Here is a 15734-nt window from a genome sequence, read left to right as displayed (position 1 = left end):
TATAAGAATTGTGAACCTAAGGACAGAAACTTCATATCTATTACTGACCATTGACAAATAAATAGCATTTCCTGAAATGCTTATAGCCGTTTGTCTGTTTCCACTGTACTGCTACAATCAGTTAAAAACTGTATGGTTGCTTTTACAATATCATACTGCTATACATCTAACCAAGTCAAGACCATATACATTGCTGTAAAAGGAAAGCCATCTCACGGACTTCCTGCTCTAACCAGGCTGTTTGTGGGATGCTGGAAACGCAGGGAAAACATAACACCGCTTCTGCTATAAAGGCGCGAGTAAAACCACATGTTTGTTACAATCTGTAACTGGGAGTAATGAATTATTAAAGATTATTATATACATACCATACTTTAGTGGAAAAGTACATGTCATTGTCATCTACATTTGTGTTTGTGTATTGACCTTTGGATCTCTACAAAAATATACTGTATAATTTTATATTGAAAGTGGGACATGAGTTCTGAAAGGAGGACACAATGAACTTTGATCAAAGTGTGTCCCTAGATATATTTCCAATACAGTAAAATTCATAGTTTGGGGTTTTGTTTTGGGGGGGACTTGGCTACATTATTACTGTATTGTACTTTCCTCGTATTTTACACAATATTACAAGGTATACTTTTTTTTTTTTTTTTTTTACTATTAAACTGTTGATCCTAGTATATGTTTTGAGAGCCAGCCTCTATATACATTTGGTATATTTCTAGTTTGTTTGTTCTAGTTCAGCCCCTGGTGTTTGTGGCGCCTGCTGGGTCTGTATACTGTATTCCTCCTTTGTGATCTTGGTACTTATGCTGCCTGCATTTCGTGTGTAATCTGTATTGGTCCAACTGTGTTATTTTTGACCCTTGGTGTCTTGTCAATGGGTGTTTTCTGTCTTTACCAAATATGTGTAATTTTTACTTATGATGTATAAGTGCATCTTTCCGTTGAGATATTCTCATATCTTTCCTTCTGCGGGGATTGTTAGAGGGCCCACTCTTTATATGTGTTTCACTAGGGTAAGAGGCAAACACCCCACATAATATTAAAATGTATCAACTTTTATTGAAAAATAACTAATAACATATTAAAGGGTTTCTCCGGCCTCTACTTGAAAATTGTCCATCTTCATAACCTGTGGAGGGAAGGTTATTACACCAGTACTTACCCTCCACAGCGCAGCCCTTCCTATGATACTCTTCACGGTCACGTGACCGCTCCTGAAGCGTTTTGAAGTCTTCCGGTCCAGCGCCATCCTCTTCTTTTCCTACCTGAGGCAGGAGACGAAACTTCATCACTGACGTCACCGCCTCCTGCCAGCCTTCTTCGGTTCTTCTTCCATGTGAAGCCTGTACTGACTCATATACAGTGCGATGTAAGCGCTGTATATGAGTGACAGCATAGCGATCAGCCACAGAGGCTGATCTCTATGCTGTGGAGGTCATTGGGGAACTGTGCATGGCACATGGGGGACACTTTGGATGGCACATGGGGGCACTGTAGATAACATCTAGAGTGACCCCATAACAGTGATATCCACAGTGCTCCCATAACAGTGACACTGTTATGGGGGAGCGGTGGATGTCACTGTTATGGGGCACTGTGGATATTACTGTTATAGGGCCGCTGTGGATGTCTCTGTTATGGGGGCGCTGTGGATGTCTCTGTTATGGGGGCGCTGTGGATGTCACTGTTATGGGGGCGCTGTGGATGTCACTGTTATGGGGGCGCTGTGGATGTCACTTTTTGGGCGCTGTGGATGTCTGTATGGGGGCGCTGTGGATGTCTGTTATGGGGGCGCTGTGGATGTCTGTTATGGGGGGCCGCTGTGGATGTCCTGTTATGGGGGCGCTGTGGATGTCACCTGTTATGGGGGCGCTGTGGATGTCACTGTTATGGGGGCGCAGTGGATGTCACTGTTATGGGGGCGCTGTGGATGTCACTGTTATGGGGGGTGCTGTGGATGTCACTGTTATGGGGGCGCTGTGGATGTCACTTTATGGGGGCGCTGTGGATGTCACTGTTATGGGGGGCCTGTGGATGTCACTGGTATGGGGACACTGTTAATGTAACTATACGGGGGCGCTGTGGATGTCACTGTTATGGGGGCACTGTGGATGTCACTGTTATGGGGGCACTGTGGATAACACTGTTATGGTGGCTCAGTATGAGTGATAGTGACCATTGCAAACTACTGTGATCGGCCCAGGAATCCATGTCTTAGTCCAAGTGTCAGCCACAATTTCAGGCCAACCTCGGCTCCCTGACCAGCTAAGATAACTGGCTGTATCATACATTACTGTCATATCATCAGTTCGGTCAGGAAGAGTGCGGTCGGCCTGGGAGATGTGGCGACATGCGGACCGTGTTTCCCAGGCTGATCATGGTCTTATCTCAAGTGTATCACACATGATGGCCCAAGATAAACCCTTCAGCAGTCAGGACCAAAAAAAGATAGGATTAGGCCTCATGCACAAGACTGTATCCGTTCTGCTCTCTCCAAGTAGCAGATCTGCTAAATAAGGATACTGCCTGTGTGAGATGTGCATTTTTTTCCAGAGCCATTGAGTTCTATGGGTTTTAGATCTGCATTATGAGGACCAGAATAAGACATCTTCTATCTTTTGCTGTACTAATATACGGATGTGGAAAGCACAGTGTCAGTTCTGCAAAAAAAGAATATGTCCTATTTTGGTCCTCATAATACAGACCTGAAATCCATAGAAATCAATGGGCCTGCAAAATAAAAAAATGCTGGTCGCACACAAACAGTATCTGTGGCGAAAGCCACTTCGCCACAGTGTTTTGGAGGGGGCTGTTTGCCCGCCTCCTGCCCCAGGATTACAGCCCTTTAAGATACTTTTACTAACTTTTAAACCCCTGAACCTATTCAAGTGAATTTTGGATAGGTTTGTCCCCAAGTTATACTGGTTAAATTGATATAAGTTATATGTATGGACAATGTAAACTCACAAAGTTGTAACAATTTATAAGAAGTGTAACTTTTCAGCTTAGGAGATAGTTGTGTAGATACAGAAATTGACTCAATTATCTCCTAGACAGAGGGGAGGAATATGCTGGGTGTGTTTCTATTGTCCCATTGTGTCCGATTTGCTGCTGTACTTACATTGTATGTGTTGTAATATATTGATTGGTTGTATTTCAAAACCCTGTGGGCAGTACTATGTTTGTGGATTGTAAATAAAAGAGGCTGTATGCCCCAGGACAGTCAGTTCTGCTTGACCTCAAAACGAAGTGCCGTCTCGTTATTGGGGGAATTGGATTGTATGCTGATTACCAGGAGTGTAAGCCGATTGTATGCTTTTCCTGTTCTGCGGTTTCCAGTGTTCGTGTAGTTTGCAGTTCGGCAGAGTGGTGCTTGCAGTAGCTGCCTGTGCATTGAAAGGAGGATATCGTCTGAACGGAGCTGTGTGCTGAACGGTCCGTTACAGTATCCTTATTTAGCGGATCTGCGTTTAGCAGACCGAAAAATGGATACGGTCGTGTGCATAAGGGTTTAGATACACAGCTCAGCAGGCAGGATCATACAAGATAGGATTAGATACACCACTTAGCAGACTGTGTCATACAAAATGGAATTAGATACACACTTCAGCAGGCTGCATCATAGAAGATAGGATTAGATACACACTTCAGCAGGCAGTATCGCATAAAACAGGCTATGTATCAGGCACACATACATGTTAGGATTAGATACAGATGTGTTTATTACACTCTGGAGATAGTGAGGGCAGAGCCTGTGGACGGTCAGTGATGAGATTTAGACACTGAGTGAGAAGGAGATTCATGTCTGGGTGTAGTAACATGGACACAGGAGTTGTAGTGGGTGGAGCTGCTGCAGACAGAGCAGTGTGGGGGGCGTGGCCAGCCTGTGACTTGTAACTCTGCACTGCAGCCAGGCTTGTGTATCAATAAAGTTATGTATTCAACAAAACAAGAAGGGGAGAAAGTAAGCAGCTCTGCCAGGATAATGTGATGTCTTCCAGGGGGGAAGGAAAGCTCAGACATAAGAAAACAGGTATTGGGGGCATATGTATGGATAGTGAGGGGCGTTAGGAGCACATAAAAATAATTTTGATTTTGGGACCGGACAACCTCTTTAACACAAAAGGCAACAAATAGTTCAGAACTTGACATCACAAAGAGAAGGTAATGGTACTAAACAAAAAACATATACTGTCTCTCTGATGTGCGATGTGCTTTAACCGCTTGCCGCCACGGTAACGCCGATAGGCGTCTGGACGGCAGCGCTCTCAGGTCTCAGCAACGCCTATTGGCGTCATCTCGTGAGACCCGAGATTTTGCGTGAACGCGCGCGCAGCTCTGAAGTTAAACTACAGCCTGCCAGCGCTGATCATTCGCTGGCAGGCTGTAGATGTTTAAAAAATCGCATCAGAAAGGTATATTAGACGCTGTTTTGTTACCAGCGTCTGATATACCTGCTACCTGGTCCTCTGGTGGTCCCTTTTGCTTGGATCCACCACCAGAGGACACAGGCAGCTCTGTAAGTAGCACCACACCACACTACACTACACACACACCCCTGTCACTTATTAACCCCTGATCACCCCATATAGACTCCCTGATCACCCCCATGTCATTGATCACCTCCCTGTAAGGCTCCATTCAGACGTCCGTATGTGTTTTGCGGATCTGCAAAACGCGGACACCGGCAATGTGCTTTCCGCATTTTGCGGATCCGCACATTGCCAGAACTATATAGAAAATGCCTTTTCTTGTCCGCAATTGCGGACAAGAATAGGACATGTTCTATATTTTTGTGGAACGGAAGTGCAGACCCGGAAGTGCAGATCCGCAATTCCGGATCCGAGCGGGACAAAGTCTGTCCCCATAGAAATGAATGGGTCTGCAATTCCGTTCCGCAAAATGCGGAACACAATTGCAGACGTGTGAATGGGGCCTAAGGGTCCTTATCACCGCCAGTTAGTTAGCTACTTGTTAGGTAGTTAGCGCCCAGCCTACCGCACCGCAGTCACTGATTAGTCGCTGATTAGCGTCATCGCTGTCGCTAATCAGCACTAGTACTATATAGTATCTGTAAGTGATCAAGACTGATCGCAATCAGATCTATATCAGTACATTAGGGTCACCTTAGGCTCTACAAAAAACGCAGTGTTCGCCCGATCAGGCCTGATCTTGTGCGCACACTTGCGTTCAGTCCGCCCCACCGCAGTGAAAGAAATTGATTTTTTCTGATCACTGCAAAACAACCGTAAAATCGCTGCGGCGCTATAAAGATCACTTTTGAGCTTTTTGGATCTTTATTAGCGATCGCAGCTTTACTTCGCAAGCACTCCTATGTCCTTTCCCCTTTTTTTTTGCACATTTTTTGGCAGAGATTTTTTCATCCACATTGATCGATGCGAATGAAGAAATCTGTGCCGTTCATTTTTTCTTTCAGCCCAGAGGCTGAACGGAAAAAAAAAATCTCATTACCCGTATGCTCAATATAAGGAGAATAGCAGAAACTCCTAATGCTGGCCATACATGTAATGATTGCGGAGACCCTCAAATGCAGGGCAGTGCAAACACCCCACAAATGACCCCATTTTGCCATTTTGGAAAGAAGACACCCCAAGGTATTCGCTGAGGGGCATATTGAGTCCATGAAAGATTGAACTTTTTGTCACAAGTTAGCGGAAAGGCAGACTTTGTGAGAAAAAAAGAAATAAATTTCCGCTAACTTGTGCCAAAAAAAAAAATCTTCTATGAACTCGCCAAGCCCCACACGGAATACCTTGGGGTGTCTTCTTTCCAAAATGGGGTCACATGTGGGGTATTTATACTGCCCTGGCATTTTAGGGGCCCTAAAGCGTGAGAAGAAGTCTGGAATCCAAATACCTAAAAATGCCCTCCTAAAAGGTACTCATTGGCCCTTTGCGCATCTTGGCTGCAAAAAAGTGTCACACATGTGGTATCGCCGTACTCAGGAGAAGTAGGGCAATGTGTTTTGGGGTGTATTTTTACATATACCCATACTGTGTGTGAGAAATATCTCTGTAAATGACAACTTTTTCCATTTTTTTATGCAAAGTTGTCAATTTACAGAGATATTTCTCTCACCCAGCATGGGTAAATGTAAAAATACACCCCAAAACACATTCCCCCTACTTCTGAGTACGGCGATACCACATGTGTGACACTTTTTTTGCAGCCTAGTTGCGTAAAGGGGCCGAAAGTCCAACGAGTACCTTTAGGCTTTACAGGGTTGCTCACAATTTAGCCCCGCCCAAAATGCCAGAACAGTAAACACACCCCACAAATGACCCCATTTTGGAAGTAGACACCCCAAGGTATTCACTGAGCGGCATAGTGAGTCCGTGGGAGATTTTTTATTTTTTTTGCCAGAAGTTAGCAGAAATGGAAACTTTATTATTATTATTATTTTTTCCTCAGAAAGTGTCATTTTCCGCTAACTTGTGAAAAAAAAAAAAAAAATCATACATAAACTCACCATGCCCCTCCGCAAATACTTTGGGGTGTCTTCTTTGTAAAATGGGGTCATTTGGGGGGTATTTATACTATCCTGGCATTCTAGCACCTCAAGAAACATGACAGGTGCTCAGAAAGTCAGAGCTGCTTCAAAATGCAGAAATTCACATTTTTGTACCATAGTTTGTAAACGCTATAACTTTTGCGCAAACCAATAAATATACACTTATTGGATTTTTTTTTCCATCAAAGACATGTAGCACAGTAAATTCTGACACAAACTTGTATAGAAATGTACTTATATTTGAACAATTTTACCAGAAAAAGTTAAAAAATACACTTTTTTGGAGAAAATTGCGGTCTATTTTGATTAATATCAGAAAAACGAAAAATCTCAGCAGCAATCAAATACCACCAAAAGAAAGCTGTATTTGTGAGAAGAAAAGGAGGTAAAATTCATTTGGGTGCCAAGTTGCATGACCGAGCAATAAACCGTTAAAGTTGTGAAGTGACGATTTGTAAAAAAGGGCCTGGTCACTAGGGGGGTATAAACCTGTGGTCCTTAAGTGGTTAATAACAATAAGAGCAATGGCAACAATCAGCAATGATTGTTGTCCACAATCAGAACTATTATCACAAATCACACCAGGGAGGCAGCAGTAAAGTCCCAACCATCAAGGCCTTTGCAAGGAGCAAATTATAGAACATGTCCTATTCTGGTCTGCAAAATAAGATCCACAGCCCCATTGAAGTTAATGGGTCCACAAAGAAAAAAGAAAAGAGGATGGTATTCATATTTTGTGGATCTGTGGTTTGCGGGCCGCAAAATACATATGGTTGTGTGCATGTAGTATTTTTAGAATATGCATATCTTCCGTCTTTTCTTCACACTAGCTGTCTGCATCAATCAGTCCCTTTCTCTGTCAGCTGGCTGACAGGAGAGTGAATAAGTCAGAGACACAGGGCGGCACCAGAAGTGTGTTCTGAAACATTAAAGTGATCTCTGTGATTGACATCATGGCAATATCCAGCCCAGAAACAGACTTCTGTCCGTTAACACTGGCCAGACACTGGCAAATTGTTTGGGATTGAGATCGTACTGATAAGTCAGTGGAGGGGACCACTGCTGTGTTTATGTGGATGTTTTACTGGGGTATTTGCTGTTGTTACATAAATCTCTCTATCCACTGTCTCTAAAATCATGTCCTCTCTCTATCCGAAACGGAATCTTTCAAAAATGTTACTAGTTGTCTTTCCCCCAGTCTATGGTACAATCATTACTCCTGACCAGCATGCCCGCTGTCTTGGGGTTATGTTTGACTCCGATCTTTCCTTTTCTTCCCATATTCAATCACTAGCATGCTCATCTCTCACAGTGGAAACAGCCACAAATCTTCTTGTTGCTTTGATTCATCATCATCATCTTGACACTGGTGGCACTATATATTTAACGATTTATTATTAATTAATATTATTAATATTAATAATTGGTCTTCCCTCACTAAACTCTCCCCCCTACATTCTGTCCTAAATGCAGAAGCCAGGATCATCTATCTGTCCATTGACTATACCAATGCCTCTCGTCTATGCCAGTCACTTTACTGATTGCCCATCCACCACAGAATACAATTCAAACTTCTCGCCCTCACCCACAAAGCTCTCCATAGTGCTGCATCACCCTACATATCCATCATTTCTGACTACCACCCTACTCGTGCTCTCTGTTCTACCAATGATCAAAGTTTAATATCCTCCATAATTCAAAACTCTCACTATAGTCTTCAAGACTTTTCTTGAGCCACACCAGCTCTCTGGAATTCTCAGCCGCGGACAATCAGGTTAATTCCCAACTTCCTGATCTTTAAACGTTCCTTAAAAACACATCTTTTTAGGCAGGCTTATGTTCCCTAAACTCAATGATTTGTATACTAGTCTGTGATGTCTATTTTGATTTGTACTTGCACCCTCTGAATTGCAAAGTGCTGCAGAATATGGTTGCATAATATAATAATTTATTATTATTTTTTAAATAAAAATATAAGTATTGTACATGTCTAGGGGTTAAAATAATTCTCTGGTAAATGATACTTTACATGTTGCCTAGCAGATACTTTTGCTACAGCATATTCATATCTGCCATGTCTTTTTATTGTTACTTTGTAGAGAACGTGTCAGAGAGAAAATTGCACGTGACAAAGCAGAGAGAGCAAGAAGGGTGAGTGTAATTTGTCATAATGGAGAATAAACATATGGCATTGTTTTGGGATGTCTGGCTAAAAACAATAAGGGATTGAGGAGGTTCATTCCTAATCATCTCATGCTCATTAAATGCACTTACGTATAGCAATGATCAGTGGTGTAAGGGAATGAATAATCATTACTAGGATCCTTCATTCCCATACAGTTTCATTATTTGTTGGCAGCACGTCCCTGTTTACATGCGCTGCCAATGAACAAGGATCTTTGGTGCCACATTAACCCCTTCTGGACCTTCACCGTACATGTACTGCACGGCCATCAAGGACTTCCTGGGCCGAGCCATACATGTACGGCGCAACTGAAACCTGGTCACCTCGCCTAATCTTACAGCGACCAGGATAGGATGGCTGCACTGCCCAGCAGGCAGTCATATTAACTAAGGGCCCCGGGAGGTTTCACCTTCCCCGTGCAATCCAGCTCGCTGTGGCCAATCAGTGCAGATTGGCCGATTCCAGCTTCCACATGGCAAAAGCCAGCCAGGGAATGCAGGAGGGGGTGATTGGTGCTGAACCAGTCACCCCCGAGGTTAGGCAGGGGACACCAGTGTTTGGTGTCCCCTGCTAGTGCTGCGATTGACCAATACAACGCAACAGCCAATGGTAGCACTACAGCAGCAGAGGGAACAGGAAAGAATCCGTCTGCACACCTCCATTCTAGCTGGTGACTGCGTGCAGAGAGATTCTTCTCCTCTCTTTGTTGTTGGTTGGCTTGCTGGGACTACTGGTGCACCACCATTGCTATCTCCTGTGAAAAGAAGAAAAATATGATTTTCTAAAGTCTTTTTTTCTGTTTGCAAGCTGGGACCACCAAAATGCTGATCAGTGCATACATCACTTATCTGCACCTGTGCTCGTATTTTTTTTCTAATCTGTGCTAATTTTTTCTGCATTATTTTTTTTTTGTGTGTGAAAAAAGAATCAGTAGTTAGGGGTTTGTATACATATATATTTATCTCTATGTGTACATATAATTCCGGATATAATAATTTGTCCTGCATCCTACCTCTGGACCCCCACCATTCACGAGAATGGGGGTCCATACCCTGTGGAGCCCCCCTGAAATAGACAAAATGGCTAGTTGGAAAAGCGCACACCATACAGTACTTTTTAATGATGCTGCCTGTGCTCAGTTTTCAGAAATATTTCTTTTTTTTTTTTTTTGGAGGGGGGGGGGGTAGATATAGAGAGAGAGACTCTCATTCTGAAGAGTGCCTAGTGTGTGTAGTACGTGAAGAGTATTATAATCTGGGTTTATGGGAAAAATATTCTGATTTTTAGATGTGCTAATTTGCATGTATTTTTCCCAGAAGCCGAGGTGATTGTTGCCTAGCCTACAACAGTCATCAAATATTCGGGCTTGTTAGAATTAAATGGGTTGTCTGCTTTTGAGACATTCTGGTTCTTTTGTGTTTCTTTAAGGAGAGCTAGCTTGCATGTCTTATGGAGAAAAGTGTAATCCTGGGTGGGATATTCTAGTTGTTTTGGATGGAAAATTAGATTGCATGTCTCACTTTCAGTTGAATATTGGGTGAGGTGAGTGTCTCTTCTAGACTCGTGTTTCTTTGGTGAGGCTTTTTAGAAAAACGATGAGACTAAGGCTACATTCACACGACTGTATGTGATTTGTGGCCCGCAAAACACTGATCCGCATAAAATACTGATGACGTCCTTTTGGCATCCATATTGCATCAGTTTTTTTTTTGCGGATCCATTGTAACAATACCTATACTTGTCCGCAAAACGGAAAAGAATAGGACATGCTCTATATTTTTTGCGGGGCTACAGAACAGACATACTGTATGGATGCGGACAGCTTAACTAAGGCCCCAGTTCCAGCTGAAGAAAAACAGCCCCAAAGCATGATGCTGCCACCACCATGCTTCACTGTGGGTATGGTGTTCTTTTGGTGATGTGCAGTGTTGTTTTTGCGCCAAACATATCTTTTGGAATTATGGCCAAAAAGTTCAACCTTGGTTTCATCAGACCATAACACCTTTTCCCACATGCTTTTGGGAGACTTCAGATGTGTTTTTGCAAAATGTAGCCTGGCTTTAATGTTTTTCTTCGTAAGAAAAGCCTTTCATCTAGCCACTCTACCCCATAACCCAGACATATGAAGAATACGGGAGATTGTTGTCACATGTACCACACAGCCAGTACTTGCCAGATATTCCTGCAGCTCCTTTAATGTTGCTGTAGGCCTCTTAACCCCTTAAGGACACAGCCTTTTTACACCTTAGGACCAGGCCATTTTTTGCAAATCTGACCAGAGTCCCTTTAAGTGCTGATAACTTTAAAACGCTTTGACTTATCCAGGCCGTTCTGAGATTGTTTTTTCGTCACATATTGTACTTCATGACACTGGTAAAATGAAGTCAAAAAAAATATTTTTTTTGCACCAAAAAATACATATTTTAACAAAAATTTGGAAAAATTTGCAAATTTCAAAGTTTCAGTTTCTCTACTTCTGTAATACATAGTAATACCCCCAAAAATTGTGATGACTTTACATTCCCCATATGTCTACTTCATGTTTGAATTGTTTTGGGAATGATATTTTATTTTTTGGGGATGTTATAAGGCTTAGAAGTTTAGAAGCAAATCTTGAAATTTTTCAGAAATTTACAAAAACTAAATTTTTAGGGACCAGTTCAGGTCTCAAGTCACTTTGCGAGGCTTATATAATAGAAACCACCCAAAAATGACCCCATCTAAGAAACTACACCCCTCAAGGTATTCAAAACTGATTTTACATACGTTGTTAACCCTTTAGGTGTTGCACAAGAGTTATTGGCAAATGGGGAGGAAATTTGAGAATTCATTTTTTTGTCTAATTTTTCATTTTAACCCATTTTTTCCACTAACAAATCAAGGGTTAACAGCCAAACAAGACTGTATCTTTATTGCCCTGACTCTGCCGTTTACAGAAACACCCAATATGTGGCCGTAAACTACTGTACGGCCACACAGCGGGGCGTAGAGTGAAAGGTGCGCCGTATGGTTTTTGGAAGGCTGATTTTTATGGACTGGTTTATTTACACCATGTCCCATTTGAAGCCCCCCTGATGCACCCCTAGAGGAGAAACTCCCTAAAAGTGACCCCATCTAAGAAACTACACCCCTCGAGGTATTCAAAACTGATTTTAGATACATCGTTAACCCTTTAGGTGTTGCACAGGAGTTATTGGCAAATGGCGATGAAATTTGAGAATTTCATTTTTTTGCCTTATTTTCCATTTTAACCCATTTTTTCTACTAACAAAGCAAGGGTTAACAGCCAAACAAGACTATATCTTTATTGCCCTGACTCTGCTGTTTACAGAAACACCCCATATGTGGCCGTAAACTACTGTACGGGCACACAGCGGGGCGTAGAGTGAAAGGTGCGCCGTTTGGTTTTTGGAGGGCTGATTTTGCTGGACTGTTTTTTTGGCACCATGTCCCATTTGAAGCCCCCCTCATGCACCCCTAGAGTAGAAACTCCATAAAAGTGACCCCATCTAAGAAACTACACCCCTCAAGGTATTCAAAACTGATTTTACAAACTTTGTTAACCCTTTAGGTGTTGCACAAGATTTAATGGAAAATAGAGATACAATTTCAAAATTTCACTTTTTTGGCAGATTTTCCATTTTAATATTTTTTTTCCAGTTACAAAGCAAGGGTTAACAGCCAAACAAAACTAATTATTTATGGCCCTGATTCTGTAGTTTACAGAAACACCCCATATGTGGTCGTAAACTGCTGTACGGGCACACGGCAGGGCGCAGAAGGAAAGGAACGCCATACGGTTTTTGGAAGGCAGATTTTGCTGGACAGTTTTTTTTTACACCATGTCCCATTTGAAGCCCCCCTGATGCACCCCTAGAGTAGAAACTCCAAAAAAGTGACCCCATTTTAGAAACTACGGGATAGGGTGGCAGTTTTGTTGGTACTAGTTTAGGGTACATATGATTTTTGGTTGCTCTATATTACACTTTTTGTGCGGCAAGGTAACAAGAAATAGATTTTTTGGCACGTTTTTATTTTTTGTTATTTACAACATTCATCTGATAGGTTAGATCATGTGGTAATTTTATAGAGCAGGTTGTCACGAACGCGGCGATACCTAATATGTATACAATTTTTTTTATTTATGTAAGTTTTACACAATGATTTCATTTTTAAAACAAAAAAAAATGTTTTAGTGTCTCCATAGTCTAAGAGCCATAGTTTTTTCAGTTTTTGGGCGATTATCTTAAGTAGGGTCTCATTTTTTGCGGGATGAAATGACGGTTTGATTGGCATCTATTTTGGGGTGCATATGACTTTTTGATTGCTTGCTATTACACTTTTTGTGACGTAAGATGACAAAAAATGGCTTTTTTTTACACCGTTTTTATTTTAATTTTTTTACGGTGGTCATCTGAGGGGTTAGATCATGTGATATTTTTATAGAGCCGGTCGATACGGACGCGGCGATACCTAATATGTATACTTTTTTTTTTATTTATGTAAGTTTTACACAATGATTTTATTTTTGAAACAAAAAAAATCATGTTTTAGTGTTTCCATAGTCTAAGAGCCATAGTTTTTTCAGTTTTTGGGCGATTATCTTGGGTAGGGTATGATTTTTGCGGGATGAGATGACGGTTTGATTGGTACTATTTTGGCGTACATGCGACTTTTTTGATCACTTTTATTACCTTTTTTGGGAAGTAAGGTGGGCAAAATTTCAATTTCATCATAGTTTTTTATTTTTTATTTTTATGGCGTTCACCGTTCGGGTAAAGTAACATAACCGTTTTATAGATCAGGTCGTTACGGACGCGGCGATACCAAACATGTGTAGGGAATTTTATTTTTTTCATTTTTAATCAGTGATAAATGTGTTTTTTGATTTTTACTTTTTTTTCACTTTTTTTAACTTTTTTTTTGACCCAGACCCACTTGGTTCTTGAAGATCCAGTGGGTCTGATGTCTGTATAATACAGTACAGAACAATATATATTGTACTGTACTGTATTTTACTTACACTGAACAGATCTATGCTTTTAGCATAGATCTGTTCAGCACCATGGACAGCAGGACGCCTGAGAGGCGTCCTGTTGCCATGGGAACCATCCCCGTCTGCTCAGAACTGCGCAGACGGGGAAGGGTAAGCACAGGGCTGAGGGGGGCTCTCTGGGGGCTCTCTCCCTCTCCCATCGGGGGGCTGCAAAGGCACAGCAGCCCCCCGATGGGAGAGGGAGGGAGCCCCCTGCGCTGTTAACCTTTTCCATACAGCGGTCCGTACGGACCGCTGTATGGAAAGGGTTAACGGCTGACATCGCATCGCAGATGTCAGCCGTTTATACCAGGGTGCCAGCAATGTGCTGGCACCCTGGTATACCCACGAGAAACCAACGATTATACAAGGGGAGGCGGGCGGGGGATCGCACCGCCCGCACTGCCCGCAACCCTCCCCCTGCACCTCCCACCGGGCTAAAATCACTCGGGGGGTGCAGGGGGAGGGATACAGATCTATGTTAGGAATACAAAAGTTTCTGATCCCCGCGGTCAGGGACCGCGGGGATCAGAAACTGCAGAAATCGCAGCAAACCACAGGTCTGAATTGACCTGCGGTTTGCCGCGATCGCCGACATGGGGGGGTCACGGGACCCCCCCCGCGCATTTAGCCTAGGTGCCTGCTCGATGATTTGAGCAGGCACCGGGTTCCGATCACTGCCGGCCGGGCGGCAGTGATCGGAACAACACATGACGTACCGGTACGTCATGTGTCCTTAAGTACCAGGACATCATGACGTACCGGTGCGTCATGTGTCCTTAACCACCTCCGGACCGCCTAACGCAGGATTGCGTTCCGGAGGTGGCAGCGCTGCGCAGAGTCACGCATATACGCGTCATCTCGCGAGACTCGAGATTTCGCTCAAAGCCGGCCCGCGCATGCGCATCGCGGGCCGGCAAAATTAAAAGAAGTATTTCGTCACCAGCCTGCCAGCAACGATCATTGGCTGGCAGGCTGGCGATTTTCAAAAAATCCAATCCAAAGTCATATAAAAGATCATATTAGTAAATATGATCTGTTATATGGCTTGTCTGCTCCTGTGCTGGTCCTTTTCGTCGGTTGGATCCAGCACAGGAGCAGACTGAACTGTGAGTAGCACCAACACTACACCTTAGCCCCAGATCACCCACCTGCACCCCAATTAACCCTTTGATCGCCCCTGTCAATCACTAGTGAAAGGAAAAAAAGTGATCAGTGTAAACTGTCACTTTTTTTTTTTCACTGGTATTGGCTGTTAGGTTTTAGGGATAGTTTAGGCCCCTTGGTTAGGTAGTTAGCGTCAGTTAGCGCCCACCCCACCGCACCGCAGTCACTTTTATTCGCTGTTTAGCGTATCGCTAATCAGCATTTGTACTTTTATAGTATCTGTAAGTGATCAAAACTCATCACGGTCAGATCTATAATTGTATTAGTGTCACCTTAGCTCGCCCTCCACCCAAAACGCAGTGTTTGCCCGATCAGGCCTGATCGGTCGCCCACACGTGCATTCACCCACGCCCGCCCCACCGCAGTGACAAAAAATATATATTTTTTGATCACTGCACATTCATTTTACACGCACTGCGGCGATATTTTTTATCAACCGCAGCGGCCTCCGGTACTTCGCTAGCCTCCCCTTTGTAAGACAGGTTTGCTTTTTTTCTTGGGTAGTCTCAGGGAATACCCCTAAATTTAGTAGTCCAAAATGTCAAACAGGGGGTATTCTTCTGAAGAGGCCTACAGGATTCTGACCCAGTCGGATGAGGAGTGGGAACCCTCATCTGACGAATCTAGCGGGTCAGAATATGAACCTGTGGAAAGCAGTGGCTCTCTGACCCAAAGTTCGGACGAGGAGGTGGAGGTCCCTGGCAGCACCAGGCGTACCCGGCCCCATGTCGCTAGACCACAGGTTACGCAGGATCCGCTTCAAGAGCAGCAGAGTGGGGCTGTCGCTGCCGGATCACGTGGTG

General features: G+C 43.2%; 1 protein-coding gene across 1 annotated transcript in view; it reads left to right on the top strand.

Annotated features, from left to right (window-relative positions):
- Nucleotides 1–15734, top strand: part of UBXN1 (UBX domain protein 1) — a 284132-nt gene that overhangs the window by 142927 nt on the left and 125471 nt on the right. Inside the window, 1 exon segment of the mRNA XM_040410065.1 lies at nt 8644–8695. Within this exon segment, the coding sequence (XP_040265999.1) occupies nt 8644–8695 (52 nt within the window).

Source organism: Bufo bufo, chromosome 10 (genome assembly GCF_905171765.1).
Source record: "Bufo bufo chromosome 10, aBufBuf1.1, whole genome shotgun sequence".
NCBI classification, from domain to species: Eukaryota; Metazoa; Chordata; class Amphibia; order Anura; family Bufonidae; genus Bufo; species Bufo bufo.
Note: the sequence above shows the minus strand (reverse complement) of the source record. Positions and strands in the feature narration are given on the sequence as shown.